At 40.5% G+C, this 12,199-nt stretch overlaps 1 protein-coding gene across 1 annotated transcript in view; it reads left to right on the top strand.

Annotated features, from left to right (window-relative positions):
* Nucleotides 1–12,199, top strand: part of F13A1 (coagulation factor XIII A chain) — a gene marked incomplete at both ends in the record, with an annotated part of 188,633 nt that overhangs the window by 5,245 nt on the left and 171,189 nt on the right. Inside the window, one exon of the mRNA XM_080709828.1 lies at nucleotides 11,371–11,559. Within this exon, the coding sequence (XP_080565954.1) occupies nucleotides 11,371–11,559 (189 nt within the window). The remainder of the gene's footprint in view (nucleotides 1–11,370; nucleotides 11,560–12,199) is intronic.

Raw genomic sequence — 12,199 nt, 5'->3', positions numbered from 1 at the left:
TCAAATGTAGGTGGAATCTTTTGCCTTTCTGAGTATCTTCCCCCGGCCCGCCATCATTCTCTGTCACAACTAAATCAACCAATTAGGTAGTTAACATCTGGGTTCAAGGTTACATAAGAGGTGTTCAGTGTACGATTAGGAAACAATGCTGTAATGCATTAGTTGGTCCTTTCCTTCAATTCATGAGAAACATATCCTGGTTGCCACATATGTTTCAGGAGCCACTTCAAGCTCCCTCTGGGCATGCAAAGGTAAGTAAGTCAGTCCTTGACCTTAAACAGCTCTGAGTCTAATAGGCAAAATAAACAAAGAGATGATCATTGCTCTTCAGTGCAATAAATACTGAAACCTAGAGTAATGAAAATCCAGTGATTTTTGCTTCATCATGATGTATAAATACAATGCACCAATAAAAAAATTTAAAAAAGAAAAAAAAAAAGAAAATCCAGTAAATAGAAAGGAATGTCTTGTGGTGTAGTTGATTGAGAAAGAAGGTGAAAAGGGCTTCAGGATGACAGGGTGTCTGATCTGTGTCTTAGAAGATGAAAAGAAACATTCCAGACAGACAAGTGCAAGGAAGGGAATTTTCAGCAGAAGGAATAGTATATACCAAGTATGGAATGGTGCCTAGAGGAGAGTTGAGGTGAACCTGAGAAAACGGGTCAGGGATCCCAGCATAATGGGCACTGAAGACCTTACCTTTAATCTTGCAGATAATGGGGGATGCTTGCAAAGGATTCTAAATAGAAGAATTAATTTGCAGAGTCAATTCTAGTAGTGAGTAGAATATAGAGAGAAGGATATAACTTCAGGCCAAGGAAAGATAGACCAGGTGGATTTTAGCCCATGGAAAAGGAATGAGTTTCATTTCTCTCATTCTGTCTCACTCTGAGCAGCTGAGCATTTCTTAAACATTTTAGGGTATAGAGCATCTAAAATTAGCTGGTGAAGACAATTTCTTAAATCATTGTATTATGATAGTTTAAAAGTTCAGGTATCTAAAAAATGTAAGATCTCTCTTTCCTCTTGTTTCTACCACAAACAAACCTGCTTACTCATGAATAGCATTTATGCCTATAGGTTAGTAATAATATTACCAAAGATTGCATGGAGAATTCAGCTCACCGGGGAATTCCTAGAATATGAACCTAAACACTTAACTTATTTCAAGATTCCATCTGTGACAGGTATAATCATTCTCAGAAGAATATTTTTACAACCTAGGGAAAAGATAATCCATTTTTTTTATATTAGAGAAAGGAGTTGTAGGATAGAGAGGCAGGTGGCTCCTGAAGAGAATTTTTTTTAACAGCCTATTTTCTGATGTACTTGGAATTAGGCAAAATTGTTTAGGTAGATTTTTTTAAACCTATTTGAAAGAGCACACTGATGACAGTTTTCCAACCATAATATTTCTTTTCTTAAAAAAAAACGTGGCTTAGCAATGAGTTGCTCCATTTTGCCAAGGACTGGGCTTGGACAGGGAGATGCAAATTTATTTCCTGTTTGTGGCAAATGGAGCCAGAGGATGAGAAGGCTCTTTCAATCTAAATTATATCTTGTTAAGCCAATAAACAAAGCAAAAATCAATAGGCCAGCTTAACAAATGTTTGCTGAGTACCCACTACCTGGGAATGGGAACTACTAAGCAAAACAGACAAACATATGGTGATATTTTTGCATGTATGCTCCATTTTATGACAATCATTAGCAAAGTCTTTGCTTTTATCAGGTATTATAAGAACCACATACTGTTCTTGGATTGATCTGTGGGTAACTATTTGTGATTAATGAAAGAAATGCTTAATTGGTGTTACTGGGGACCTTGCCTCCTTCCCCAATATTGGCAAGAACCCTTAGAATTGTGGTTTGTCCCCCCAAGAGTTTATGTTGCAGGATTACTCTATGAGATGTGATGGGACCTTTAAGAGGTGAAGACCAGTGGTAGATACTTAATTCATTGGGAATGCTGTCCTCAGAAGGGATTAAGATAGTTCTTATGGGACCCCTGAGTTAATTCTCAAAATGTGAGTTGTTATAAAGCTTGAGGCTGACCCCTGAGTCATTTCCTGACTCCCTTTCCTTTCTGGCAATGTGATCTCTCCTCTCCTCTCCTCTCCTCTCCTCTCCTCTCCTCCTCCTCTTCCTCCTCTTCCTGTTCTTCCTCCTCCTCCTCCTCCTCCTCCTCCTCCTCCTCCTCTCTTCTTCTTCTTCTTCTTCTTCTTCTTCTTCTTCTTCTTCTTCTTCTTCTTCCTTCTACTACTACTTCTCCTCCTCCTCCTTCTCCTTCTCCTTCTTCTTTTCATCCTTCTCCTCCTCCTCTTCCTCCTCCTCCTCCTCCTCTTCCTCCTCCTCCTCCTCCTCCTTCTTCTTCTTCTTCTTCTTCTTCTTCTTCTTCTTCTTCTTCTTCTTCTACTACTACTCCTCCTCCTCCTTCTCCTTCACCTTCTTCTTTTTCTCCTCCTCCTCTTCCTCCTTCCTCCTCCTCCTCCTCCTTCTCCTTCACCTTCTTCTTTTTCTCCTCCTCCTCTTCCTCCTTCCTCCTCCTCCTCCTTCTCCTTCACCTTCTTCTTTTTCTCCTCCTCCTCTTCCTCCTTCCTCCTCCTCCTCCTCCTCCTCTTTCTCCTTCACCTTCTTCTTTTCTCCTCCTCCTCTTCCTTCCTCCTCCTCCTCCATCTCCTCCTCCTCCTCCTCTTCCTCCTCCTCCTCCTCCTCCTCCTCTCCTCCTCCTCCTCCTCCTTCTCTCTCTCTTGCTTACACTTCTGCCATGATGATGCTATGCATCATTAATACAGCCCAGGGGACCCTCACCATTACCAGTACAATGTGGTTTAAAATTTTATCCTACAAAACTGAGAACTTAAATCCTTTATTGTTTATAAGTATTTCTTTTCTTTAAAAGTACCCAACCTCAAGTATTTCTTTGTAGTAACAACAACAACAACAAAAAATTTATACACCTTGTCAATTCACTGGCCTACTGGGCTATGACATTGAAGAGAGGACAACATGGCTATCATTTTCTTCTTTTATTTTTGCGGGTCTGGGGATGGAACCCAGGTGCATTTGACCTCCGAGCTATACCCCCTGCCCTATTCTTTATTCTTTATTTTGAAACCAGGTCTCACTGAGTTGCAGAGGGCCTCACTAAGTAGCTGAGGCTGTCCATGAACCACAATCCTCCGGTCTCAGCCTCCCAAATGCAGGGATTACAAGCATGAGCTACCATGCCTGGCTGTCACGCTCTTCTTTTTAATAATATGCCACTTCAGCCGGGCGTGATGGCACATGCTTGTGATACCCGTGCTTGGGAGGCAGAGGCAGGAGGATCACGCAGGTTTGAAGCCAGTACAATAATAATAATAATAATAATAATAATAATAATAATAATAATAATAATATGCCACTTCCTGCTACCTTCCTTTTATCCTACACATTTGATTACAGTCTAGAACATTATTTCTTTAAACCTCTGACTCCTCAGTGTGTCTTTTTTCTGCAAGTTTCATTTTTTAAATGAAAAAATTTTTCTTAGTACAGACTCTTTTGGTACTGGGGATTGAACCAGGGCCATTCCACCACTGAGCTATACCTCCAGCCCTTTAAAAAATTTTTTTGGAATAAGATTTCACTAAGTTGCTGAGGTTTCACTAAATTGTTGAGGCTGGCCTTGAACTTATGATCCTCCTGTCTCAGCTTCACAAGTACTGAGATAACAGGTATGTGCTGCCATGCCCAACCTGGTTTAGATTATTTCATGATGAACTTTTAAGACATTATACAGGAATTTTTTTTTAACTTATGATTGCCTTAGTTTTCTCCCACTTAGAATATTAGGTTTTCTATGATTTTTTTCTCTCATTCCAAAGGCATTGACTTATTAGAATGATACTACACTGGAAAAATGGAAGGATAGCTTAAAATATTTTTGAAAACATCATACTTTAAATTAAGTATTGTTGCCGGGCGTGGTGGTGCACGCTTGTAATCCCCTCATTTGGGAGACAGAGACAGGAGGATTGCGTAGTTTCGAAGCCAGCCGCATGTGCTGGCTTAGGAGACCCTATTTCCAAATAAAAATGTAAAAATAGGTCTGGGAGTGTAGCCTGGAGGTAGAAGGGCTTCCAGGAACCCTAGTACCACCAAAAAAAAAAAAAAAAAAAAGAAAGAAAGAATTAAGTATTGTCAAAATCATAACAATACAGACTACCTTACTTTTAGAACAAATTCCCTCTAAATATATGGTGGTTTTTTTTCCCCCGCTAAGAAAAATACTATAAACTCATAAGACTTTCTTTTGGCCTGGGTTTTATATACTCAAAAGGATTCATTAGCATCATTGGTTTTACTTACTCTTTGTTACAAGCAGTAGGAAGATATGGCATTTCTATTCTTTTGTGTGTGTGGGGGGGGGGCAGTCTGGGGATGGAACCCAGGGTCATTTGACCTCCGAGCTACACCCCCTGCCCTATTTTTTATTCTTTATTTTGAAACTGGATCTCACTGAGTTGCAGAGGGCCGCACTAAGTAGCTGAGGCTGTCCACAAACCGCAATCCTCTGGGCTCAGCCTCCCGAATGCTGGGATTACAAGTGTGCGCCACCACGCCCAGCTTTGGCATTTCTATTCTAATGTGAAACAAAACTTCTCATGTGGAAGCCTCATGTTACAAAGTCTTTTATCATCATCTCTAAAACCTGCGAATTTTGAGGATGAGGTTGCCTGACAAGTGATATTTAAAGCATTGCTATAGTTAATCCTATGACAAATGGCATAATCCATTTTACAAAGAATAATAAATTCAAATATCCAAATTTTTGAGATTAGTTTCATTCAAGTGAAAAGCAGCTGTCTCAGTCAACGTTCTTGCTGCTGGACCATACACAACTTAGAGGAAGGTATATTTATTTGCTCACCATTTTTGGAAATTTCAGAACTCAGTCCATGTTAGGCCAGGTCTGAGGAGCTCAGGACATGGTGGCGAGAGCAGAGAGGAGAGCATGGACTCTGCTCGCATATCACAGAGTCCAGAAGCAAAAGAGAGAGCAGGGGGAGGAGAAACCATATAATCTCCAAGGTTACACCCCTTGGGGCCCTTTTTTAGAAACCAAGACTCAGTTCCAACATTGCTACCTTGTTTCTGTGAGGGCTAGGTGGCATTCTAAGTCAAACCAGTACAGTGGGCACATCTGCTATGGCATTGTGCACATGGCCTTAAGTATGATGACAAACTAAGACATGGTCTAGTTCTCCAAGGGCTTACACTTTTGTGGATGATATCACCTGTATAAAGTAATACAGAGTTATAAATGATAATATATGCATATTTAAAAAGAGAGAAGTGTATTTGAAGAGTGGAGAGGAGAAAAGGATTCTATCCTCCTATCGAAATTCAGAAAAAGGAAAGCTAATATGTTTGCTCAAAAGACAGGGAATATAAAAGGTCATGCTTTTAGAAAGGGTTGAAAGGACTCATCCAGAGAACATCTCAGGAGACATTCTTTAACAAAGTGACTTTCCATCTCTTGGATTCCAGTTTTCACAACCCCTCTCACAGACCTTCTTTCTTAACTCATTGACTCCAAACACTCCAAGAACCTGTCCAGATGTTCTGTGCCATCATCATCATCACCATCATCATCATTGATTGCTGAACATTCGCCATGTGCTAGGCCCCTAGATACAGAACTCAATATATTTTTCTATTTAATCCTCATAGCTACTCTATTTAGAAGACATGGAAGCTGAGGCCCAACAAGTTTCTATAACTTGTCTAAGGTCTGAAAAATAGTAAGTGACAGAGTCGGGATTTGAATTCAGACATTTTGGCTTCAAATCTCATGTTTTCATTCTCTCTGCTTCCTAATTCTCATAATAGCTGCACTAATAACAACAGGATGACAATAATAGTAAGCATTTATTGATCATTGGTGGCAGGCTCTCCAGGAGGTGGGTACTTCATTCCCACATTAAAGGTAAGAAACCAGTAGCTCAGAGAAATTAAATAACTTTCCTCAGGTTGCACAATTAGTACGTATTGAAGCAACTCCAAAGCATATTCTGCGCTATACTGATCTTCAAAGAAAAGATTTTCCCTGGCCATTTAGTGTGGAAGCCCTTACACCTTGAGAAGCTTTGCAGTGCACATCTGCATATTAAAGTCTCCCCTCATTGCTCTGGTAATGAGCCTTGATTAACTCTGGTTAAGGCTGGCATTTTCCAAATTGGTTTTACCAGAGAGCTCTTACCTTCTCATTACCTGCCAGTACAGAACTAACCCTGTATAATGCAAGGATGGGCTGACTTCAACCAGACTTACAAGCCATTAGGTTCACTGGGCTGGGGAATAAAGAAAGCCAGGCTTTCTTTTGCAGGAGAAATCGACAAGTGAGAACCAAATACTAAAGAAATAGTAAGAGCCAGGCGTGGTGGGGCACACTTGTAATCCCAGCATTTGGGAGGCTGAGACCGGAGGATCACGGTTTGCAGACAGCCTCAGCTACTTAGCGAGGCCTTTCGCAACTCAGTGATACCCTGTTTCAAAAACAAAAAGACTAAAAATTAGGGCTGGGGGTGTAGCTCGGAGGTACAATGCCTCTGGGTTCCATTTCCAGTACCAGAAAAAATAAATAGTTGAACCTTTCCTCTCCAGTTTTATTTTCCTCTGTAGGTAGAGGTACTTGAGAAGTTGAGACATAAAGCAAACATACTAATTTTCAGGGGAAAGGAGGGTAGGAAAAAAGTGGTAAATCCTGAGTGCACCAGGAACAGTGTCTTCATCTCCTGAGGCTGACTGGACTCACCACTATCCCTCACCCAAAACAGAGAAACAGCCTTCTACCTGGCCATGTAGCCTCCAGTGCTGACACCATCCATCCCCTTTCCACGCTGTCTCCAGAAGCAGATTACGTTTTTGAACATTTGCTGTTTCCGATTCTTCACTGAATCCCCAGTGCAAAATCCGAACCCCCTTACAAGGTGTACAAGGTTTGTGATAGTGAACTCCTGCAAGCCCCTCTTTGTCGCTCCTTCTACCATACTCCAGCCATCCAACCACTTTTGAGTGCCTTAAGTAACCGTGTACTCTCTTGCCTCAGCCTTTGCACATCTTACGCCTGAAGGATTCTTCCCCATCTTCCTTCCCACATGCATGATTTACTTCTATTTAACCACTGCTTATCCTCCAGAAAATTTCCTTAAACCCTCTAATCTGGGTCAGGAGCTCCTCCTAGTACCCTATACCTCCTTTAAAAGCATCCCTATTACACTGTATCTTAATCATCTGCTCACTCCTTTAGTATCTACCACCCTGTGTTTACTTAGCTTGTAGTGACCATGCAATTACCCAATCCATATTTATGTCCATGTCTTGGATGACTTTATAACATAATACAGTATGGAAAGCTAGCAAGAATATCAAGTGTATTGAATGCATGCTTAGGGTTGAAAATTATTTTAAAAGCATGAAACAGTGAACCAATTTTATAAAAATAAATGTATCAGGAGTACTTATAATGTCTTGAAATTGAGCTAAAAAGAAGAAACATTTGCATAAATAAACACGGCAAAATAGCAGCAGAAATGAGTGACTTATTGGGTTCTGAACTGCTTAATCCACTCTTGATAGAAATGACATTAGAATGCATTTTAAGAGTTTAGCTTCATCAGACACAATACAGATCTATAGTAAGATAAGAGTATCCAAGACACTAATGATATTATATATTTCAAAGACAGAAATATACTATGTGTTTTTAAAAGATATAATGGTCTTTTATAGTTAATTGAGAATAAAACAGAGTAATATGTTCAATTTTAGGAAAAACGCTTGAGGAGATAAATTGGCAAAATGAAATATATTCCAAAACAGAGTGATAAGTAAAAGTTCTGGAAATAATTTCTTAAATAACATTTAAAGAAACGGAGAATCAGAGGGAGCCCATACGCAGTCTTTAAATACCTAAAGAGTGCCAGGGGACCTGAATAGCAAACTTACTCTATATTTATCCCCAAATCAGAAACAGATATTAAGGGTTTGAAAAATTGCCGGGAAGCAGATGTCCGTTCATTTTAAAAGAATTTTTTCAAATAATTAGACTTGTGCAAATTGACTGCCCTGTGAGAGAGTGAGTTCCCTGTTCACTCAGAGGCTAGAAGCCCAAGTAGTAGGATATTTGTGGAAATGGTTCAGCAGGACATAACAGGTCTACCAGATGGTTCAGAACCTGTGTCAACCTCTGAGACTCTGTGTAATATTAGTAGATTCCTTCTAATTGCAGCTGACAAATGGAAGATAAACCAATTTCTGAGGCTATAACCATTTCTTAGGTTTTAAGGTATTAAAAATCATTAAAAACCACTGTGCTAAAAATAAAAAAATGGATCAGAAGACTTGATTACTAAAGCCATTTCACCTGGGACATTTATGTTTCGCCAGCTCTTTTGTAGGCTGGTTTAACAGTGGGGATAGTTACCTTAATAAAAGCAGAGAACTTAGGAGAAATTCAGTTAGAAAAGAAAGGTCTAAAAAATTAAACATCTTCAGCCCACAGCATCATGGAAAGAGAGTGCCCTTTAGGGGGCCGTGTACTATGACATGGTTCTGAGATGAAGCAAAAATAAAACTGCATCTTGTACTTTCTGTTTGCTGTAATGCTCTAGTCAGAATAACCCATGAGCACCACAGCATCTGAAGTGGCTCCATCAGGTTCCCTCTTTGTGATCCACAGTACACCTGTGAACCACCGTGTGCCAGGCACAGGGCCAGACCCTTTGTGCTTTGTATCACTGAGTCTTCTAAGATGTTCTCAAGGTTTTAGTATCCTCAATTTAAAGGTGAGAAAGCTCAGAATTTGACAGGTAATTATGAGACCTATGATTTAAACCCAAGATTGGCTGAACTTTGAACTCACCTAAAGATCTTAGGTTTTAGGGCTAGAGAGGATAAGAGTATTTTTTTTTTCCTTTTGTGACAGTGGGGATTGAACCTAGGGAGATTCTACCTCCTAGTTACACCCCAGCCTTTTTTCCCCCTTTTTTATATTTTGTTTTGAAATAGGATCATTCTAGGTCACAGAGAATCTCTCTACATTGTTAATGCTGGCCTTGAATCTATGATCCTTCTTTCTCAGCCTTCCAAATACGGGTATTACACCTAGCCTGGAGAGGATCTTTCTTTTTTCTTTTAAATTTTTTTATTGGTGCATTATATTCAAACATCATATTGGGGTAAAAAACTTGTGTGTACAAACATGTACTCATCGCTGATTTAACCCCTACCCAATTCCCACTCTATTCCCTCCCCGTCCCTCCCTCCCTTGCTTGGCTTAGTGATTGACTTCGATATGTTTAAGTACATTGTGTGCTTTAGAGATTTTCCTCTTCCCCCTCCTTTCTCCTCCTTTAGGTTGTCTTGTTTGCTCCTCTATAGGATTTCCTCTTTCAAGAGTTCCTCCTATGACGAGAGGATCTTTTTTTTTTTTTTTGGTGGTATTGGGGTTCCTGGAAGCCCTTCTACCTCTGGGCTACACTCCCAGACCTATTTTTACATTTTTATTTGGAAACAGGGTCTCCTAAGCCAGCACGCGTGGCTGGCTTCGAACCTGCGCGATCCTGACGAGAGGATCTTAAAGAGCCTTTGCAGAAAAATATCGGGCTCAGGCAAAATCAAGGAAGTCTTCGGAGCATGGCTGGGAGTTGCCTCTGCCTGGTGTAAGCTCAGCAGCTGCCTACTCTAAGAGGTTTACAGCCATGAGGGCAAAAGGTGTAGCAGGCAGAATCAGGGAAAGAGGTGTGGGAATCCAGGGTACCCCACTCAACCTTCTCTCCCTAGTGACTCAGATGCATATCCAGAAATCCATCTCTACGCTCCAGTGTAGACAGAAAATTAGCATTACCTACCCATCAAGTGATCATCTACAGAAGAGAATGGGGAAGGGTAGGAGGGGAGAGGAGAGGAGGGGAGGGCGGCTGCTCGGGGTCATCAGGTACCATCTCATGGCCAGCTGCTTTCATGCATGTTAGTTCTGGTCATCTCAAGTCACTTTCACATACATCTTCTGCTGTATGATGTTTCAACCTACCATGTTAGTCTGACAATAAGTGTTGGTGTCCTTATTTTATGATAAGAAAATGAGATTAAGTGATGGATGCACCATGAGATGACTAGTAAACATATAACCGATATGCATAGTCCGGGTTCCAAAAGACAGAGGAAAAGCCTAGAGATGTTGGTATCAAACAGAACAGGGATTGATACACAGATGAGTCATTGAGTAGCCAAGTAAATCAATGTGAGACTATTTTCTGCTGTGTAAACAGAAGTAATCATACTTATCCCATAGAAATGTTAGTTCCCAGCCAGGTATGATGACACATGTCTCTAATCCCTGTGCTTGAAAGGCTGAGATAGGAGAATTTCAGGTTCCAGCCTAGCTTCTGCAACTTAGCAAGACTTTCAGAAATTTAGCAAGATCCTGTTCAAAAATAAAAATAAAAGGGCCAGGGGTGTGGCTCAGAGGGAGTATGCTCCTAGGTTCAATCCTCAGAACCATACATAAACAAGAAATGTTAGTCAGACATGGTAGCACACTTATAATCTCAGTACTTGGGAGACTGAGATGAAAGGACCACGGTTTGTTGCCAGCTTCAGCAACTTGATGAGGCCTTCATCACCTTAGTAAGACTCTGTTTCAAAATAAAAAATAAAATAGAACTGGAGATGTAGCTCAGAAGTAGAATGTTCCAGGATGTAACCCCCACTACCAGAAAAGGGAAAAAATAGTTTCCTTACTCCAGACCTGTTCCTTGTCTTTCCCGCCTCTGAGGGACCAGGTCTAGTTTTAGAATTAGAGAAGGATGGGGCATTTGACCTTTCCTGGGGTAAGAGGAGAATTTTGGATTAATGGCCAACTTTGTCCTTAGAATGTCCCTTTGAGGCTTTGTCAAATTTGATGCCTCTCTTTTGAAAGAGAAAAACTGAAGTGACAGTGCCCCATAGTGAGGGGTAGTCATGACAGGAAAATACTAACATAACAAAAACCAGCGTGAGGCTGAGATTCTGAGACTCTGAACTCTGGCCCTTGCTTCTCTGTGTCTGGATCTGTAAGATAGGCATCTGTCTCTCCCCAAGTCAGCATCCTGTGATCTGAAATAAGATCACAGATAGAAAAAGCTCTAAAGACTCTTTTCCAAGCAGGAATGTCACAAGAGGCTCTCAAATCTGCTCTAATTCCCCTCCCCATTGACAGTTTCATTCAGCAGACATTGCTGCCTTCTGTCTTCAGGAAAGTAATCTGATTTTTTTCTTTTTAGATAAAGTTTAAACCAAAGTTACCTAATGGTTTTCTTCAATTGTTTTTCTTGTATATAGATTACCTCACTGTCACCGATGTCCACCTGTTCAAGGAGAGATGGGACACCAACAAGATCGAGCACCACACTGACAAATATGACAATGACAAGCTGATCGTCCGTAGGGGACAGTCTTTCTACATCCAAATTGACTTCGATCGTCCGTATGACCCCAGGAAGGATCTATTCAGGGTGGAGTATGTCATTGGTGAGTGTCATGGGCAAGCCCTAGTCATGATACCATGGGTCCAGCTATACAGCGGGGTGGTCACAGATGCAATTGCATTGTTTCCGAGTATCATTTTTTACAGTGGCTAGCACTTGGATCACATCCAGCCCCTCCATCATCCCATGTTCTGAGACGGGTCTGTATCATGCCAAACATCAACAATCAGGCCTACCCTGGTGAAAAGTCAATACCATTGATAAAAAATGTTAGCTAATCCAAGTATTTTTCCATAAACAAATGATGTTGGCATCCTAGAGCTGTAACTTTTAATTTATCACTATAATGGATTAACCTCATGTGCTGAAAATATTTGCAAATCTCACCATGCATTCTCCACATGCGAATTTCCCAAAATCTGTTCTGTGCTAATCTAGATCCATGGGGTGGTCCATAAAAAAATGTATGGCCCAATAAAGTTCACTAAACACTTTGTATTCTAGTCTCCTCTTAAATATTGACAATGCGCATTACCTTCAAAGGCCTTGGAAAGGACTATTTTATTTGGTCCAGTGACTCTCAAATTAATTTGATCATGGAGTCTTTTTATTAAGTTACCGCTATTGACATTTGAACCTTTTCTTAAACATTTCTCTAGGAATTTGCAAAAGTATCAGAGAAA

Source organism: Muscardinus avellanarius, assembly GCF_963383645.1.
Source record: "Muscardinus avellanarius genome assembly, chromosome: 14".
NCBI classification, from domain to species: domain Eukaryota; kingdom Metazoa; phylum Chordata; class Mammalia; order Rodentia; family Gliridae; genus Muscardinus; species Muscardinus avellanarius.
This window is presented reverse-complemented; position numbering and strand designations above follow the sequence as displayed.